Genomic DNA, 21,180 nt, shown 5'->3' on the forward strand with positions numbered 1-21,180 from the left:
AAACTTACTCCAAACTAACTTAGAATGGAGTAAGTGAAGATTTTTGTATGCTCGAAAAAACCTTGTCTACACTTTAGAAAATCAGGCGTAGGTTACAAATCAGGCGTAGGGAATGGTGGGGGGGGGTGTTTAAAGGGAAGTTTACAAACATTAAACACTTCAGTTTTACAAATAAAGAGCCATCATCAATAATAAATGATAACATCAATAAATCAATCAAAAAAAATTAATACATTTTTTTTAAAATCAATAAAGGGGTGGGGGGGGGAGAGGAGATGGAGGGGTGGGGGGGGAGAGGAGATGGAGGGGTGGGGGGGGAGAGGAGATGGAGGGGTGGGGGGGGAGAGGAGATGGAGGGGTGGGGGGGGAGAGGAGATGGAGAGGTGGGGGGGAGAGGAGATGGAGGGGTGGGGGGGGAGAGGAGATGGAGGGGTGGGGGGGGAGAGGAGATGGAGGGGTGGGGGGAAGAGGAGATGGAGGGGTGGGGGGAAGAGGAGATGGAGGGGTGGGGGGGGGAAGAGGAGATGGAGGGGTGGGGGGGGAAGAGGAGATGGAGGGGTGGGGGGGGGGGGAAGAGGAGATGGAGGGGTGGGGGGGGGGAAGAGGAGATGGAGGGGTGGGGGGGGAAGAGGAGATGGAGGGGTGGGGGGGGGGGGAAGAGGAGATGGAGGGGTGGGGGGGGAAGAGGAGATGGAGGGGTGGGGGGGGGGGAAGAGGAGATGGAGGGGCGGGGGGGGAAGAGGAGATGGAGGGGCGGGGGGGGGAAGAGGAGATGGAGGGGCGGGGGGGGAAGAGGAGATGGAGGGGCGGGGGGGGGGAAGAGGAGATGGAGGGGTGGGGGGGGGGGGAAGACGAGATGGAGGGGTGGGGGGGGGGGAAGACGAGATGGAGGGGTGGGGGGGGGGGAAGACGAGATGGAGGGGTGGGGGGGGGGGAAGACGAGATGGAGGGGTGGGGGGGGGGGAAGACGAGATGGAGGGGTGGGGGGGGGGAAGACGAGATGGAGGGGTGGGGGGGGGGAAGACGAGATGGAGGGGTGGGGGGGGGGAAGACGAGATGGAGGGGTGGGGGGGGGAAGACGAGATGGAGGGGTGGGGGGGGGGAAGACGAGATGGAGGGGTGGGGGGGGGGAAGACGAGATGGAGGGGTGGGGGGGGGGGAGAAGACGAGATGGAGGGGTGGGGGGGGGGGGAAGACGAGATGGAGGGGTGGGGGGGGGGGGAAGACGAGATGGAGGGGTGGGGGGGGGGGGAAGACGAGATGGAGGGGTGGGGGGGGGGGGAAGACGAGATGGAGGGGTGGGGGGGGGGGAAGACGAGATGGAGGGGTGGGGGGGGGGGAAGACGAGATGGAGGGGTGGGGGGGGGGAAGACGAGATGGAGGGGTGGGGGGGGGGAAGACGAGATGGAGGGGTGGGGGGGGGGGAAGACGAGATGGAGGGGTGGGGGGGGGAAGACGAGATGGAGGGGTGGGGGGGGGGGAAGACGAGATGGAGGGGTGGGGGGGGGGAAGACGAGATGGAGGGGGTGGGGGGGGGGGAAGACGAGATGGAGGGGTGGGGGGGGGGGGGGAGACGAGATGGAGGGGTGGGGGGGGGGAGAAGACGAGATGGAGGGGTGGGGGGGGGGAAGAAGACGAGATGGAGGGGTGGGGGGGGGAAGAGATGGAGGGGTGGGGGGGGGGGAAGAGATGGAGGGGTGGGGGGGGGAAGAGATGGAGGGGTGGGGGGGGGGAAGAGATGGAGGGGTGGGGGGGGGAAGAGATGGAGGGGTGGGGGGGGGAAAGAGGAGATGGAGGGGTGGGGGGGGGAAAGAGGAGATGGAGGGGTGGGGGGGGGAAAGAGGAGATGGAGGGGTGGGGGGGGGAAAGAGGAGATGGAGGGGTGGGGGGGGGAAAGAGGAGATGGAGGGGGCTGGGGGGGAGAAAGAGGAGATGGAGGGGGCTGGGGGGGAGAGGAGGAGATGGAGGGGGCTGGGGGGGAGAGGAGATGGGTGGGGAGCGGGAGTCGGGTCGGTGTCGGGGTCCGGTCCGGGGGGATGTGGAGGAGGAGAGAGTCGGGGCGGGAATCGGGTCAGGAGGAAGCAGGAGTCGGTCGGGAGGAAGCGGGAGCTGACCATGGGAGAGGAGCCTTATTCACGCAGCCCCAGTGAGGCAATTCGGCCAGGGCTAGGGGCTGCGTGCTTCGGCCCCTCCCACACAGTTTTGGGCGCCTGGAGCTACTGCACATGCGTGCCCACGGTAGCGCGCATGTGCAGAGGTCCGGGCACTGTTATCAGCGCAAGGACCTGGCTCCGCCCCCTACAGCTCCTGCTGCGCTGCGCCGAGCTGCAAACAACCTGCAGGGAGCTGGAGAATCCGGAAGTTTTTTTTAGGTGCACTTTGTGGCGCGAAAAACAGGCGTCCAGGTCGGGACTGCGCCATTCTAGGCGTGGCTCGAAACTTGAGCCCATAGAAAATAGGTGCACGAGTCGGCCATTCGGCCCTTCGAGCCTGCACCACCATTCAATATGATCATGACTGATCATGCAACTTCAGTACCACACTCCTGCTTTCTCTCCATACCTTCTGATCCCTTTAGCCGTAAGGGCCACATCCCTTTTGAATATATCCAACGAGCTGGCCTCAACAATTTTCTGTGATAGAGAATTCCAGCTTGTTTGCTGTTCTTGTTTTTGGCCACCTAACAATGTACCGACTTCCCAAGAAAAGGGCATAAATTGCCACTAACATTAGATTTCAGCACAAAAGCAAAATATTGCGACTGCTGGAATCTGAAATAAAAAAGAGAATGCTGGAAATCTACTAGGGTCAGGCAGCATCTGTGGAGAGAACAATAAAGTTAACATTTCGGGTCGATGCTAAATGTTCGAAAAGAGCACATTTTTAAGTACTGGGAGGGGAGGAAAGAACAAAAGGGAAGGTCTGTGATAGGGTGGAAGGCAGGAGAGATTAGAGAGACACAAGGGATGATGGGCCGAATTGAAATGGTAATGACAGAAGTTAGAAAAGGGTTGAACCGAATAGGGTATGTATGGCGGAGTACTGATCAGCTGCTATTAGAGACAAAGAGAAAAAAACTAAGATCGGGGGTGGGGTGTTGTATGGGGAGGAGAGAAAGGGAACCAAAGATGTCCAGAGGTTATGGTCTGAAATTATTGAACTCGATGTTGAGTCCAGAAGGCTGTAAAGTGCCTAAACGAAGGATGAGGTGCTGTTCCTCAAGCTTGCGTTGAGCTTCAATGAAACAGTGCAGGAGTTCGAGGACGGCGATATCTGAGTGGGAGTGGATGGAGAATTAAAGTGACAGGCGACCAGAAGTTCGGGGTCACATTTACGGACCGAACAGAGGCGTTCAGCAAAGCGGTCACCCAATCTACACTTGGTCTCCCCAATGTAGAAGAGACCACATCGTAAGCAGCGAATACAGAATATTATATTGAAAGAAATACAAGTAAATCGCTGTTTCACCTGGAAGGAGTATTTGGGGCCCTGGATAATGGGAAGGGAGGAGGTAAATGGGGAGGTGTTGCATCTCCTGCGCTTGCATGGGAAGGTGCTGTGGAAAGGGGAGGGGGTGCTGGGGGTGACTGCGGAATGGACCAGGGTGTCGCGGAGGGAGCGGTCCCTTCGGAAAGCTGATGGGGGAGGGGAAGATATGATTGGTGGTAGAAATGGCGGAGGATGATCCGTTGAACATAGAGGCTGGTTGGGTGAAAGATGAGGACAAGGGGAACCCGGTGAGTGAAAGGGGTGAGAGTAGAGGTGCGGGAAATAAAACGGACACGGTCGAGGGCCATGTTAACCACAGCGGAGGGGAATCCTCAGTTGAAGAAAAAAGACATCTGAGACACTAGTGTGAAAGGTGGCGTCGGCAGAGCAGATGCGACAGAGAAACTGGGAGAATATAATGGAGTCCTTACAGGATGCAGAGCGACAGGAAGTGTAGTCCAGGTAGTTGTGGGAGTTAGTGGGCTTATAGTGGATACTGGTCAAAAGCCCATCCCCAGAAATAGTGGCAGAGAAGTCTTTTACTAATTTATCAGTATTTAGATAATCTGCCTTCCTGTTTTCGCAGTCACCCCCAGCACCCCCTCCCCTTCCCACAGCACCTTCCCATGCAAGCGCAGGAGATGCAACACCTCCCCATTTACCTCCTCCCTTCCCATTATCCAGGGCCCCAAATACTCCTTCCAGGTGAAACAGCGATTTACTTGTATTTCTTTCAATATAATATTCTGTATTCGCTGCTTACGATGTGGTCTCCTCTACATTGGGGAGACCAAGTGTAGATTGGATGACCTCACATTTATCCCACATTTATCTCACATTTATCCACATTATATTGCATCTGCCATGCATTTGCCCATTCACCTAACCTATCCAAGTCACCCTGCAGCCTCTTGGCATCCTCCTCACAGCTCACATAGCCACCCAGCTTAATGTCATCAGCAAATTTGGAGATATTGCATTCAATTCCTTCGTCTAAATCATTAATGTATATTGTAAAATAGCTGGGGTCCCAGCACTGAACCTTGCGATACCCCACTAGTCACTGCCTGCCATTCTGAAAAGGACCCGTTTATTCCCACTCTTTGCTTCCTGTCTGCCAACCAGTTCTCTGTCCACGTCAATACATTACCCCCAATACCATGTGCCTTAATTTTGAACACTAATCTCTTGTGTGGGACCTTATCAAAAGCCTTTTGAAAGTCCAAATACACCACATCCACTGGTTCTCCCTTATCCACTCTACTAGTTACATCCTCAAAAAACGCTAGAAGATTTGTCAAGCATGATTTCCCTTTCATAAATCCATGCTGACTTGGACCGATCCTGTCACTGCTTTCCAAATGCGCTGCTATTACATCTTTAATAATTGATTCCAACATTTTCCCCATCACCCTGTTTTCTCTCTACCTCTTTTTTTAAAGTGGGGTTACATTAGCTACCCTCCAATCCATAGGAACTGATCCAGAGTCCATGGAATTTTGGAAAATGACCACCAATGCATCTACTATTTCCAGGGCCACTTCCTTAAGTACTCTGGGATGCAGACTATCAGGCCCTGGGGATTTATCGGCCTTCAGTCCCATCAGTTTCCCTAACGCCATTTCCTAACCTGGCAAATGCCATTGTCCTGTGCAAGGCGGTCAGAAATTTTACTTGGACTTGCCCATCTCCAAATCAGGAAAAATAAAGCAACACCCTCAGGGGAGAAGTGGAAGTTAAGTTTTGGCCAGTCTATCCTCAAATTGAAATAATGGTACATGGTTGGGTTCAAGGAAGAGGGAGCAACAACTCACGGTTCATCAGATCTGTTATATCTCAAAAGCAGCAAGACTCTTGCTTTGCGGTGCCTTGACCAGACACAATTTTGCAGAAGTGCCATTACAGTGGAGCAGCAGCACAGCACTTGTATTAGCTCTTATTAGCTACATGCTCTGTAGAAGTAGCAAGATAACATGTTGGAGAACCAGCATGATTTTTCTTGAATTGTAACTTGTGTCTGCACTAGAAAATTTGTCCCATTACCAGTTGTATATTTTGTGTACTTATTGGTGACCTTGCCTCCCAGTAATAGAATTGATGTGAAACCAATTTAGGGCCATTTTCAGTATTTTACATGTTTACCGTTCTGAGCTTTGAGGAATAGCTAAAAATGAAATGGAACATGGACCAATGATTAATTTGGAATAAAATAATTCCTTCAACTCAGGTTTTTTTTTTAATAACGCTTCTTTTTTGGAGAAACTTAAAATTGCCTTTTCTTTTAGATGTTAATCGATAAACACCATTAATTACAGGATATAAGTTTGCAAAATAAAATGCAAAAACAAAAAACTGCCTTCCATCTTAAAATGTCATACTATCCATGTCAAATACGCAGGGTCCATACCATACTTAATATCAGTTTTGTACCAAACAGCATTTAAACAAAAAAAAATCATCTGTCGATTTTTGTTCAACAATCCACGCAATTGCTGTGCCAACCTTGTTTTGACATTGTGGCACCACAATTACACAGTCGCGTAAAATTTTTCAGGGGTGCTGCTGCGTTCTTTACTCTGTCAAATTTTCTAAAAGAACTCCATGTTTTGCATGTTGTTAGCAATGGTACATTTTTCCGTTCAGATACTCATTCATCCTGCCTCTGCAAACAAATTGAAGCATTTGTCGCCTGAGAAATTTATACCACGTGGATGACCGTGAACTTTCCGATTCTGCTGTATCAGAAACTATTCAGAGCTGTAGCTTTCATCTTATTCTTTCATCATCGACATCTTTCTGCTGCTGCTTGATTTCTTTGACTAGGTTTTGTGTTCAGCTCAGTTATTTCATAAGTTATGGTTATAAATCATACTTCTGAAGTATTTTATCTCCATTAAAGAAAATGTGTAGTTTGAAACAGTAACTTGACTACATGCGGTTGTAATTATAAAAATGCCAGTTGATATAGTCGCAATTTATAGCGAACCCTCTAGATGCCATACTGCGTGTGTAACACATTCTCGTCACTTCTCACTAGCACCCTTTTGTTGACCATTTTTAGATTTTTTTTAAAATATATATGTTTTAGGAAAATGGGACGTCTGCTTCTAGGGTCTGCACATGTGCAGTTAAACACGGAAATCCAGAAATTGCTGTTTGAGTTATCCTGCTCCTCCACAGGCTGTGCTCTACCGGTACCCTGCCTATAGACTCAGCATGGAAATCCATGCAAGGGTGTGAAGTTGGGGTACGTAGCCACTAGTTATCCACTAAACACGGCAGAAAAAATCTGGGCTGGTACATTCAGGTGTACGTGAAATTTTAGCAGTCATGTCATAATTACTGCCAAACTATCTCTCTGGCTCTGAAAATTTAATTTTACAAGTATGGAGTCTCATTCCTTCAGCATTTAATTAGTGTTGGAGATTTTTTAAATTTTTTAACTTTTTTTTCTGTCTCTCATCTCACTTTCTTAATCCCATCCTTCCCTTTGTTTTGCTTTCTGTACATGATTTTTACAATGGATTTAATATTCTGATTTATACTTCTTGCTTTAGACTCTGCGTGTTTCAGTGAGGATTCTTCAATCTGAATGCTTGAAGAGCCACACTGTTGCTTGTGCTGCTCACGTACCACAGATCCCCTGTAGATGGCGCCGCGCTGGAAAATATCTGGGAACCGTTAGTTGTCACTCAAAAGGCTGCAAAAAGTCTGTGGGCTGCTCTCAGCGTGATGAATGGCGAGCACTATTATTCCTTTCCCGTTGACTGCAGAATCAGGGAAAATATATTCATTATGTTCAATTTTTAAAGTTGAGGAAAGCTTTGGATTTCCGATTTAAAGTGTGTTCAGAATGAAATAGGCTTTACATACAGATGCAATTTACTGACTAAGAACTGAGTAATTGCCATCTCTTTTTTTTTGGTTCTTCATTTGTTATGTGATTTTTACGGCATCACGATGGCTCCCAAGTGACCCATCTGGTGATGAATGATTGTAACAGAGTCCAGCCCTCTGTGACAGACTCAGGATTTCTGATGATTGACTAGCTCATTAATGGCTCTTGGAAGAATCAGAGACTGAGACTCTTCTTTCAGCTCTGTGATGGGAAAGCAGCAAGACAATGAACTGTACCTTTAATGGTGCCCTGTGATGACGCACTCTATTGTTTGAGCTGGTTAAACTATAGCACACCTGCACACAGGTGTACCTGAGATTTGTTTTTCACTAGCCTGTACTGAACCTCTGAACTTGAGTAGATGGGGTATGACCTTGTCTGGACTCTAAATTGGGCAGAGAGAAACGGTACATTTGTGAAGTTTCTAGTAGCCTGTCTTGGTGTTTCTTAAGCATGCTGGTGGGTTTCTATGTATTTTAGACACCTAGCTGAGCAAAACAAAACTGACCAACTAGTCTCAACCATGGCAGCAGTTGTGCATACAAAAATGGCCTTGCAGTGGGAGGGGAGTATGAGCCAGCATTCCCATTCCTGTCCAGTACTCGAGAATAAACCTTGTTGTGAGGACAGAACGGGATTGGTTCAAACAGCCTGCGAATACTTACTGTCTAGTTTTAGACAGAATGCCCATAGAACTATATCAGTCAACATCTTTTTTGAATTTATTGTTGATTAGATTGCCCTTTACCTGTTGTTCTGTTAATACGCAGAAATGTTACGTTGAAAAAGGTATTTAATTTTAATTTTGCTTAAGGCACGTACTTTCATAAAAACAGTTCTCTAGAAATGTGTTCCAGTGGAAAGCGGAGGGTTTGCGAGATACTGATGATGTCACGGTGAATGTTGTCGTGGTGAGTACATTCTGAATCTAAGCCGACAGAAGAATTTGGTCATGAGTGTTTCCAATTTTCTTCAGGATTTAGCATCAGATTTCTGAAATGCTTGCTTATTGTTTTGGTCATCATGCTTATCAAGCTGCAACGTATAGGGTTTTTTTTTCCCCTTGAATGGGTTTGAAATCTCAAGAATCAACTGAGAAACACTAGTTATTTTAAACCCTCTAAATAATTTTATTGACCTGAAGACAGATAAAGAAGTCATACAACTTTATTCTGGGGAATGCAATATGAAACTGTGATTCGTTCCTCTGTTTCTGGAGATGAGGGGGTTAATGCTTCACCAATGACTTCTTTAACTTCGTAATTCTGTGGCTGATGGTTAAGTGAGTTGAAACTGTAAATTTTAAGACTCAAAGAAGAAACATACTGGTAATGGTTTTCCATTTCCTTGTTTGCACTGATTTTTGCCAATTTGGGCCCATTTTGAGTTCATTCTAATGAGATTAGGAGCATACTTGGGCGTTTTTTGACATCGGCAAAATGGGCGAAATTTCAGGTGCAATTTCCCGGTTGCGCCCATGGAATTAATATTGGTCCAATTTAATATTGCAATGAAGTAACATTACACTTACACTTAAGAGTTCTGACAAAGGGTCATCAACCCGAAACGTTAACTTGGTTTCTCTCCACAGATGCTGCCTGACCCGCTGAAATTTCCAGCATTTTCTGTTTTTATTACATTTAACACATTTGTCAAGTGATTGCAAAACTGTATTTATTTAAATTCATTAACTTTTTGAGCATGACTTTTGAATTCCTCTTGGTGAGTATGGGAAAGGGGTTATAGTCTGTCTCCTTAGCCTGTGAACTATTGCTCCAACTCCCAGCTTGAAAATCCATAATGGTACTCAAAGCAAAATGTAACAGTTACTTTAAAACATGAAGTCATTCTAGTTATATTGAAGATGAATGTGCCCATCATTTTGTCGTTTTGTAAAAAATGAGATAAACTTGCAACAGAGGTGATGCAAGCTTATGATTGTATAGATTTACTTGAAAGGATCATTCTGGTGAGATTCATGAAGGCTATCTCATCTATTAGTTGTCGGTGTCCCTGTAATAACTTGAGAAACCTTTGACAAATTTGTACTAGCTTCAATATAGTGTAGGCATTCGGTCGCATAGTCTTTAAAGAATTAAATGCGATTATAGTTTACTTCTCGGCAGGTTGATTTATGACTTGGCTGTGGGAATCTGTCAAACTTGTCTTTTAACATGCAGTAAAGTAATTTCGATCCAAAAGCCTAGATTATGAGTTGGTGCAATGATTGCCGTGAATATACAATACCTTATGGAAGTTCCTCCGATATTAATCTAATATTGTATTAGCAACAGCAATTGATTTTTGCAAGCTCTGAAAATAAAAATTTAGTAAACCATAGATCAGAAAGAGTGACCAACATATCCTGGTTAAATACCCTTGGCTCTCTTTATGGTCTATTTATATAGAATATATAATTGTTAATAATTTTTATAGAATACTAAAGTCCATTTCTAAGGAATAACTGCCAGTTTTGGTATTTTATTTCAGTTCCTGTGCTGGCCACTATGATGAAAGATCTTTCCTCCTCCTCTCGTGTGGTCTACGTCAGGAATTTTACCTACCTGTTCCTTCGTGGCAAAAACCCCTGGTGGATATCTTGACTTTTTTTTTTGTCTGTCATGGCTCTTGCCTACTTCCACTTTGATAAAATAGCTTGCTTCCGTCTGTACCTCAGCCCATCTGTTGCTGAAACCCCCATCCTTGCCTCAGCCACCTGCAGACTCGACTTAACTATTCCAATGCTTTTCTGGCCAGCCTCCCATTCGTCACTGTCTGCAAACTTCAGCTCATCCAAAACTCTGCTACCTGTAGCCTATCCTGCCCAAGTCCTTTTCGCTTGTCACCTGTGTTCTCATTGACCTACACTCCTCCAACTTCAATTTAAAATTCTCATCCTTGTGTTTAAATCTGCCCGTGAGTTCGTCCCTCCATATCTCTGTAACCATCCCAGTGCAACAACTAGCCCACTCCCCCAAATGTGATTCTGGCCCCTTATGTATTCCCAAGTGCTCTGACCTCCTACAGACTTATTTTCTCTTCCCCTCTCCCCCCAACTCTCCTGAGTCTGGCCTTTTGTGTAACCTCTCTCTACCGTCGCCCCACCATGGCCTTGCTTTAAGCCACCGAAGCTCTGCAAACCTCTCCTTCCTTTGCTCCTTTAAGCCCCTCCTTAATAGCCTACCTCTTTGACCAAGATTTTTGATTATCCCTCCTAATATCTCCTGTGACTTCAACTTGGCGTCAATTTTTTTTTTGTATGCCTCTGTGCAACACCATTACACATTTTACTGTGTTGAAGGTGCTATATAAATGGAAGGTATTACTTTGGAAAAGCCCATTCCAGCAATGCTTGATTTGGTATTTGTGGAAAATATTCTGATAGTGGGATATGCTATCGGATGGGATTTTCCCAGGTGGGGGAGATGAGTTATAAATTGTAATAATGGGATGCATTAGAGCAGGAAGAGCCAAGAAACATTAATCTGCCCAGGTATTGTGTGGTGGACTTTTTTCTTTTTTTAAATCTGATTTGTGTGAAAGATGCAGGAGTTGGAAAATGGTAGGAGAGTGCTGGTTGTGTCTGAAAGTGAGATGGGGGAAGAGTGATGCTGAAAAGATGTTGCAGTCAGGACTGCAGCATTGCTCTTTCCTGGAGCAGTATTGTGATTAATTCTTTGCAAAATTGAAGTATATCTTTAGTCTTAATTTTTATCCTGTAATTTTTGTCAATTCAATGTTTAAACACTGGTGGTACTTACAACCGATTCATCGGTTTTGCAAGTTAACCATTTGAAAGTTTATGCGAAGATGATGAAGAAAAATTGCTTGACATTCTGTTGCTATCAGTCATACCAAAATCTTGCTCTTCAAAGGAGGCATCCTCAGAATTATGTCGAGGATAGTAAATAAGTTTCCCCACAGTTGATCCATGTATTTTGTCCAGAAATTGGTGTCCCCTTTTACGAGCTCCTGCCAAGCCCTGTAAGTACCTGTACTTCCATTTTCTGAGTGTGATGTTCAAGCAAATGAGGTAGAGTGTAATTGCTGTTATATTGGCACTGTTTCAATTCAGATTCTGGGAGACGGGTATATGTAAGTTGGCTCCTGGCTTGTATACCACAAAGTCTGCTCCCTTTTCCGGCTGGCAGATTCGTAGACCGCTTTTCAGATCAACTGCAACCAGTGCTTTACTTCACAATGGAACAATAGTCTAGACTGGCTCGGTTTGAAAATGGACTGCTTGAAATAAAGCGCATGGATGTCAATACTGGGCACCAGACAGGCTCCAAAGCATTGATCTCTTGCCTCACTTCAGAAGGCTATATCTGCTTCTATTTCACTCAGAAGATAAGATTTCTTGCTGACTCCACAAAGGAACACTTGTAATACAATTTAAACTTAAAGGATTTTTTTGGGAAGGAGGAGAATACATAGAACACATCTTGAGCGTGATCACTTGCTGTTCATGGTACTTAACTTCAGCTTGCACAGTTTTTAAGCTTAGAAATGTAATTGGTATGCACACATAGTTTGTGTGTAACTTCGGCTTAATCATGCATGAATTGTGACCTTTCCAAATGGAGGCTTTAGTTCCAATCAGCAGCTTGTGAAGTCGTTGCACTGGCTACTATTGAATTCTTTTCTTAAAAATGAATTGTCTGCAACTACACAATTTGGGGCAGCAGTTCCACTTTGATGCAGATTTTTGTGATGCACCAACCCAAGAAGTCTTTTGTGCACTGGTGCAAGTTCCTAGTTCACAACCCTCTTGACAAATGACTACCTGTGCTTAATTCTGGGACTGAAGATGGTCATTGTAATTAAATTGTGTTATATTCCTAAGTAAGTGCACTTCAGTTATCCACTCCAGATTTTCCTGCTGTGGCAGGATACAAGATCCTTATGTCATTGTTGAGTACCCAAAATGATGCATCTTTGTGCAGTAGTAAGCACTTGCTAAATTAAAAACAATTGGACATTTGAGCCCTATAAAGGTGATGTAATGCTGTACTGGATGACTGGAAATTAGATAACTCTACCGATCCAGTGGAATTATATTAATTGCACCACATTTTCAAAAATAATTTATTGTATTAATTGCTTTCGACCCAAATGTTTCCTACATAGAGCAGAGTTTGTGTATTATATTCTCTCTATTGGCTGGTGACATGAGAGCTTGTATCTACTCAAAATTCAATAACTTAATGGACCCAAGTTTCCACAGGATAAAAAACGGGCGCCCCTCCGAGCTGGGCGCCCGTTTTTCGCACCTAAAACGGCGCCAGAAAAAAAACACGCTATTCTCGAGCGCTTTGCAGCTCCTTGTCTGTTTGACGCGGTGCCCAGGGGGGGCGGAGCCTACACTCGCACCGATTTTGTAAGTGGGAGGGGGCGGGTACTATTTAAATTAGTTTTTTTTTCCTGCCGGCAACGCTGCGGGTGCGCGTTGGAGCGTTCGCGCATGCTCTGTGGGGAAAAAAGACATTGGCACTCGGCCATTTTTGTAGTTCTTTGTAGCTGTTTAATTTTTTGTACATTTTTTAATAAAATCACATTGCCATCAGCACATCAGCACTGAGACTTCCCTTCTCACTGTCTCCTTCCCCTCCCTCCCCTGCGCGGCAACAAGCCGCTGTCTCCTTCCCCTCCCTCCTCTGCGCGGCAACAAGCCGCTGTCTCCTTCCCCTCCCTCCACGGCAACAAGCCGCTGTCTCCTTCCTCTCCCTCCCCCGCGCGGCAACAAGCCGCTGTCTCCTTCCCCTCCCTCCACGGCAACAAGCCGCTGTCTCCTTCCTCTCCCTCCCCTGCGCGGCAACAAGCCGCTGTCTCCTTCCCCTCCCTCCTCTGCGCGGCAACAAGCCGCTGTCTCCTTCCCGTCCCTCCACGGCAACAAGCCGCTGTCTCCTTCCCCTCCCTCCCCCGCGCGGCAACAAGCCGCTGTCTCCTTCCCCTCCCTCCCCCGCGCGGCAACAAGCCGCTGTCTCCTTCCCCCTCCCTCCCCTGCGCGGCAACAAGCCGCTGTCTCCTTCCCCCTCCCTCCCCTGCGCGGCAACAAGCCGCTGTCTCCTTCCCCTCCCTCCCCCGCGCGGCAACAAGCCGCTGTCTCCTTCCCCTCCCTCCCCCGCGCGGCAACAAGCCGCTGTCTCCTTCCCCCTCCCTCCCCTGCGCGGCAACAAACGGCGGTTTCCTTCGAACGATGGCTGAAGCACTTTCACACAGGTAGGAAGATGGTTTATTTAATCTTTTCTTTGCTTATAAATGTTTATTCAGGTTGGATTTATTTGTATAATATTTGTAGAAGTATAAATAAGGATTTATTGTAGAATTTAATGAGTTCCCTTCCCCCCCCCCCCCTCCCCCCCCACCTCGTTCTGGACGCCTAATTTGTAACCTGCGTCTGATTTTTTAATGTGTAGAACAGGTTTTTTCAGTTCTACAAAAATCTTCACTTGCTCCATTCTACTTTAGTTTGGAGTACGTTTTCACTGTGGAAACTTTGAAATCAGGCGTCAGTGGCCGGACACGCCCCCTTTTGAAGAAAAAATTCTGTTCTAAAGTAGAACTGTTCTACCTCACTAGAACTGCAGAAAAAAAAATGTGGAGAATTGCGATTTCTAAGATAGTCCGTTCTCCACCAGTTGCTCCTAAAAATCAGGCGCAAATCATGTGGAAACTTGGGCCCAATCTACTTAACTACTTCTCAGCACAAACTACCTGGCCTCACTGGGGCTGCGTGAATGAGGCTCCTCCCACGGCCAGCTCCTGCTCCCCACCCGACCAGACCCGACACTCGCTCCCCGCGCCCGCCGACCAGACCCGACACAACACCCGCTCCCAACCGAGACCCGCTCTCTTCCCCCCCCCGACCCGACACCCGCTCTCCCCCCCCGCCCCGACACCCGCTCTCCCCCCCGCCCCAACCGAGACCCGCTCTCTTTTCCCCCCCCCCCCCGCCCCGACCCGACCCGACACCCGCTCTTCCCCCCACCCCCACCCCGACCCGAGACCCGCTCCCCCCCCCCCGCCCCGACACCCGCTCCCCCCCGCCCCGACAGAGACCCGAGACCTGCTCTCCCCCCCCCCCCCCCCCCCGCTCCCCGACCTGAGGCCCGCTCCCCCCCCGACCCGACACCCACTCCCCCCCCCGACCCGACACCCGCACCTCCCCGACCCGACACCCGCTCCCCCCCTCCCTCTTCCCCCCCTCCCTCTTTCCCCCCTCCCTCCTTCCCCCCCCCCCCCTCTCTCCCTCCCCCCCTCTCTCCCTCCCTCCCTCCCTCCCTCTCTCGCTCAGCGGCACGAACAGCTGCAGAATTCTCCACTTTCACACAGGTAGGAAGATGGTTTATTTAATCTTTTCTTGGCTTATAAATGTTTATTCAGGTTGGATTTATTTGTATAATATTTGTAGAAGTATAAATAAGGATTTATTGTCAAATTTAATGAGTTCCCTTTCTCCCCCCCCCCCCCCCCCCCCACCTCGTTCTGGACGCCTAATTTGTAACCTGCGCCTGATTTTTTAATGTGTAGAACAGGTTTTTTCAGTTCTACAAAAATCTTCACTGGCGCCATTCTACTTTAGTTTGGAGTACATTTTCACTGTGGAAACTTTCAAATCAGGCGTCAGTGGCCGGACACGCCCCCTTTTGAAGAAAAAATTCTGTTCTAAACTAGAACTGTTCTACCTGACTAGAAGTGCAGAAAAAAAAATGTGGAGAATTGCGATTTCTAAAATAGTCCGTTCTCCACCAGTTGCTCCTAAAAATCAGGCGCGAATCATGTGGAAACTTGGGCCCAATGACTCTTTCATTGAGTAAGATGGCAAGACTTTGGCGACATTGTGAATATAGGTAGGATGCTATACCTAGGTAGCCTGATGCTTGTAGTCTTTCACAGTTCATAAGGGATAGACTTTTATTTCTGACAGCGTTATCAGAACCCTTCCAGAAAAAAGCAGGCAGATTTCTTTTTATTGTGTCTTTAAAAAAAATGTTAATTTTAGTCCTCATATTTTTAATCACTAACCATCTGGATAAACATATTTTTAAAGTTTTAAAACCTTTGAATTGGCAAGAAGCCCAGGAATACATGGAATCATATTGAATTTACTGTGGCCTGTACTCTCTGCTAGTCTTTGCATTTGTTGTGCTAAACTTATGGGTTTCCTTTTTTTTTGGCAAACATTTTAGGATCCTTTTGTCTCTGGAACCTGGGTTCAAATGAAGCCCAAATGGTAGTGTGAAAGTCTCACTCACTTCCCCTCTGCTGGCTGTCAGGACCTTGCGTAATATGAATTTGAGCATTCTCGATCGATTTCTCAGTAGCTGCAGGCTATTGATACAAAGCTGCTCAGAGTTCAGAACAAATTGGCACTGAATTGCCAATTTTCAAGGGTGGCTCATGATGGAAACAGAGAAAATTGTATTCTGGTTGCTTTTGAGAGTTTAGCTACTCTATACCAGAGTAGAGAAGCTTTACTTTGCTTTTAGATATAGAATGCTTGACCTGAGGTTGCTTGATGCTGACACTAGGTTTCCAGAATAATAAACTGTTCCATATCCAGCTGGCATACCTTGCCTTTTTTCCCAAAATTTATTTTATTGCTTAAATTGCTTGAGAAGTTACACATTTCTAGGGTTGTTATAGAATACAGACTGATCGTACATCTGGAGCACAAACATGCTTGAGGGAATAATCATTTTATGTTGTTTTCAAAGGGATGTTGCTATTAATAAATTTTGAATTATCAAAACTCAACAATTTATTATTTATATGTCCAACATTTAAGAGATGAAATGTGAACAGGTGTACTGACGAGAACCACTATCGAACTACTGAGGGAGTACAATTGCATTACTTCTAACCTTTCCACAGTGCAACATATTGATGTTTTTCCATCTCTCTTTCACTCGTAGGATTATGCTGAAAAAGAAAAGGCAATTGCAAAAGCTTTAGAAGACCTGCGAGCGAATTTTTACTGTGAATTGTGTGATAAGCAGTACCAAAAGCATCATGAGTTTGACAACCACATCAATTCTTATGACCATGCTCATAAGCAGGTGAGTTGCTGCTGTTTGAGTTGACGTTCTGAAACCCATCACTTGGAATTAGTAGAAAAAGTTCACGTTTGGTTATGTGCTTAAAAGAAGGCTTGTGCTGCACAAATTGAGCTACTGATGAGAATTTGTTGGAAAATAACCTAATCGGCTTTGAAGCACCAACAATCATAATGCTGGTTAAAAAGCCAGAACCGTTATTTTGCACTTTTGTTTTTTACTACACCAATAACAGTTCCCATTTTTACCCACATTGCTTGAGTTATGATATCTCTCTGGTTGGCAGGGTGGGATGGTTGAGTCTGTGTGAGCAGTTAATTTACTGCTTAACCTTTCAAGAGACAGGATGGAGCTTTTACAATTTAGACTTCAGCTCCAGATAGTTTTTCCTTGTGCCCAACACAAAAGCCAGCTCCCATGGAATAGCACGTCCTGGGGCCTTGGTGAACAGTAAAGCCATTTATTGCTTCTGGATTTGCAGGTAGCATTTCCACACTGGACATGCCAGATGTTTGCATACCAGACTAAACAGGTTTATTTACTGTTCGTCATTTACAGAAGCAAGCAATAACACTGAGTTATTTAATATTGGAACGATCGAAGCCATTGCCTTTGGCCTCCACCACTGATTCCATCTCCCTCCCTGGCCACTGTCTGAGGCTGAACCACACTCTTCGCAACTTCGGTGTCCTATTTGACCTCGATCTGAGCTTCCAACCCCAATATATTCTCCATCACCGAGACTGCCTACTTCCACTTTCGTAATGTTGCCCATCCCTGCCCTGCCTCCGTCCATCTGCGACAGAAACTCTCATCCATGCTTTTGTCATCTCCAGATTCGACTATTCTAGTGCTGTTCTGACCGGCCCCAATTTCTATCCACCATAAACTTGAACTCATTCAAAACTCTGCTGCCCGTATCTTAACTCGTACCAAGTCCTGTTCACCCATCACCTCTGTGCTCTCTGACCTACATTGGCAACCCATCCAGCAATGCCTCAAATTTAATATTCTCATCCTTGTGTTTAAATCACTCCATTGTCATGCCTCTCTATCTCTATAACCTCCTTCAGCCTGACATCACTCTCAGAACTCTGCGTTCCTCCAATGCAGGCCTCTTGTGCATCCCCGATTTTGTTCACCACACCATTGCCGGCCATACCTTGTCGAATGCTACCTGTGGTGTTTGGAAAGTGTTGTTTGTGTTGAGACAGAGGCGGGAGTGCGTGGTGTCGGGAGGCCTATAAAGGCCCAGCATCGAGGAGAGGCGGCGGCAGTCCGAGAGGCGGGAGCTCGGGGATTCGGAGAGGCCCTATAAAGGCCCAGCATCGAGGAGAGGCGGCGGCAGTCAGAGAGGCGGGAATGCGTGGTGTCGGGAGGCCTATAAAGACCCAGCATCGAGGAGAGGCGGCAGCAGTCCGAGAGGCGGGAGTTTGTGGTGTCGGGAAGCCTATAAAGGCGTGCTTGTGCAGCTTCAACAGGAAGAGAAATCAAAAAAGAAATCAAAAGGTGACGTCACAGCGAAGGGGGTAAGTGATTGGCTGGTGATTGGTAAGTAGTTTTTCTTTTTCTTTTTTTATCAGTAAGTAACCTTTATCATTGTTGCCAAATTAAGTGTATCTAAGGGTTAAGTCATGGCAGGAGAGCTCTGACGTGATATGCTCCTCCTGTACTATGTGGGAACTCTGACATTTCCGGTGTCCCTGACGACTACGTGTGCGGGAAGTGTATCCGCCTCCAGCTCCTGACAGACCGCGTTGTGGAATTGGAGCTTAAGGTGGATTCACTCTGGAGTATCCACGATGCTGAGAATGACGTGAATAGCACGTGTAGTGAGTTGGTCTTACCGCAGGTAAAGGGTCCACAGCCAGATAGGGAATGGAAGACCAACAGGAAGAGCAGTGCAAGGAAGGTAGTGCAGGGGTCCCCTGCGGTCAGCCCCCTGCAAAACAGATACACCGCTTTGAGTACTGTTGAGGGGGATGACTCATCAGGGGAGGGCAATAGCAGCCAAGTTCATGGCACCGTGGCTGGCTCTGCAGACAGGAGAAAGAGTGGGAGAGCGATAGTGATAGGGGATTCAATTGTAAGGGGAATAGATGGGCGTTTCTGCAGCCACAACCGAGACTCCAGGATGGTCCGTTGCCTCCCTGGTGCAAGGGTCAAGGATGTCTCGGAGCGAGTGCAGGACATTCTGAAAAGGGACGGAGGACAGCCAGTTGTCATGGTGCACATTGGTACCAACGATATAGGTTTTAAAAAAAAAACGGGATGAGGTCCTACGAGACGAATTTAAGGAGCTAGGAGCTAAATTAAAAAGTAGGACCTCAAAAGTAGTAATCTCGGGATTGCTACCAGTGCCATGTGCTAGTCAGAGTAGGAATCGCAGGATAGCTCGGATGAATACGTGGCTTGAGCAGTGGTGCAGTAGGGAGGGATTCAAATTCCTGGGGCATTGGTATCGGTTCTGGGGGAGGTGGGACCAGTACAAACCGGACGGCCTGTACCTGGGCAGGACTGGAACCAATGTCCTAGGGGGAGTGTTTGCTGGTGCTGTGGGGGAGGAGTTAAACTAATATGGCAGGGGGATGGGAACCTATGCAGGGAGGCAGAGGGAAACAAGAGGGAGAAAGAGGCAAAAGATAGAAAGGAGAATAGTAAAAGTGGAGGACAGAGAATCCCAAGGCAAAAAACAAAAAAGGCCACATTACAGAAAAATTCTAAAGGGGCATGGTGTGTTAAAAAGATAAGCCTGAAGGCTCTGTGCCTCAATGCGAGGAGTATCCATAAGAAGGTGGATGAATTAACTGTGCAATAAGATGTTAACAGATATGATGTAATTGGGATTACAGAGACGTGGCTCCAGGATGATCAAGGCTGGGAACTCAACATCCAAGGGTATTCAACATTCAGGAAGGATAGAATAAAAGGAAAAGGAGGTGGGGTAGCTTTGCTGGTTAAAGAGGAGATTAATGCAATAGTTAGGAAGGACATCAGCTTGGATGATGTGGAATCTACATGGGTAGAGCAGCAGAACACCAAAGGGCAAAAAACATTAGTGGGAGTTGTGTACAGACCTCCAAACAGCAATAGTGATGTTGGGGAGGGCATCAAACAGGAAATTAGGGGTGCATGCAATAAAGGTGCAGCGGTTATCATGGGTGACTTTAATATGCATATAGATTGGGCTAACCAAACTGGAAGCAATACGGTGGAGGAGGATTTCCTGGAGCGCATAAGGGATGGTTTTCTAGACCAATATGTCGAGGAACCAACTAGGGGGGAGGCCATCTTAGACTGGGTGTTGGGTAATGAGAGAGGATTAATTAGAAATCTCATTGTGCGAGGCCCCTTGGGGAAGAGTGACCATAATCTGGTGGAATTCTACATTAGGATGGAGAATGAAACAGTTAATTCAGAGACCATGGTCCAGAACTGAAAGAAGGGTAACTTTGAAAGTATGAGGCGTGAATTGGCTAGGATAAATTGGCAAATGATACTTAAGGGGTTGACAGTGGATGGGCAGTGGCAGACATTTAGAGACCGCATGGATAAGCTACAACAATTGTACATCCTTGTCTGGCGTAAAAATAAAAAAGGGAAGGCGGCTCAACCGTGGCTATCAAGGGAAATCAGGGATAGTATTAAAACCAAGGAAGTGGCATACAAATTGGCCAGAAATAGCAACGAATCCGGAGACTGGGTACTTGTCAGAATGGCAGGCAGTGACTAGTGGGATACCGCAAGGTTCTGTGCTGGGGCCCCAGCTGTTTACATTGTACATTAATGATTTAGACGAGGGGATTAAATGTAGTATCTCCAAATTTGCGGATGACACTAAGTTGGGTGGCAGTGTGAGCTGCGAGGAGGATGCTATGAGGCTGCAGAGTGACTTGGTTAGGTTAGGTGAGTGGGCAAATGCATGGCAGATGTAGTATAATGTGGATAAATGTGAGGTTATCCACTTTGGTTGTAAAAACAGAGAGACAGACTATTATCTGAATGGTGACAGATTAGGAAAAGGGGAGGTGCAGCGAGACCTGGATGACATGGTAAATCAGTCATTGAAGGTTGGCATGCAGGTACAGCAGGCGGTTAAGAAGGCAAATGGCATGTTGGCCTTCATAGCGAGTGGATTCGAGTACAGGGGCAGGGATGTGTTACTACAGTTGTACAGGGCCTTGTGTACAGTTTTGGTCTCCTAACTTGAGGAAGGACATTCTTGCTATTGAGGGAGTGCAGCGAAGGTTCACCAGACTGATTCCTGGGATGGCGGCTCTAACTTTGCACATCAATCTCTTGTGTGGGACCTTGTCGAACGCCTTCTGAAAGTCCAAATATACCACATCAACTGGTTCTCCCTTGTCCACTCTACTGGAAACATCCTCAAAAAATTCCAGAAGATTTGTCAAGCATGATTTCCCTTTCACAAATCCATGCTGACTTGGACCTATCATGTCACCTCTTTCCAAATGCACTGCTATGACATCCTTAATAATTGATTCCATCATTTTACCCACTACCGATGTCAGGCTGACCGGTCTATAATTCCCTGTTTTCTCTCTCCCTCCTTTTTTAAAAAGTGGGGTTACATTGGCTACCCTCCACTCTATAGGAACTGATCCAGAGTCAATGGAATGTTGGAAAATGACTGTCAATGCATCCACTATTTCCAAGGCCACCTCCTTAAGTACTCTAGGATGCAGTCCATCAGGCCCTGGGGATTTATCGGCC

The 21,180-nt window shown here is 46.8% G+C and overlaps 1 protein-coding gene across 8 annotated transcripts in view; it reads left to right on the forward strand.

Annotated features, from left to right (window-relative positions):
- Window positions 1-21,180, forward strand: part of gpatch8 (G patch domain containing 8) — a 175,762-nt gene that overhangs the window by 133,010 nt on the left and 21,572 nt on the right. For all 8 annotated transcript variants that reach the window (XM_070864496.1, XM_070864495.1, XM_070864499.1 and 5 more), the window contains one exon: window positions 16,306-16,449. In XM_070864496.1, coding sequence (XP_070720597.1) covers window positions 16,306-16,449 — 144 coding nt within the window. The remainder of the gene's footprint in view (window positions 1-16,305; window positions 16,450-21,180) is intronic.

The sequence above is a fragment of the Pristiophorus japonicus genome, chromosome 21 (genome assembly GCF_044704955.1).
Source record: "Pristiophorus japonicus isolate sPriJap1 chromosome 21, sPriJap1.hap1, whole genome shotgun sequence".
NCBI classification, from domain to species: Eukaryota; Metazoa; Chordata; class Chondrichthyes; family Pristiophoridae; genus Pristiophorus; species Pristiophorus japonicus.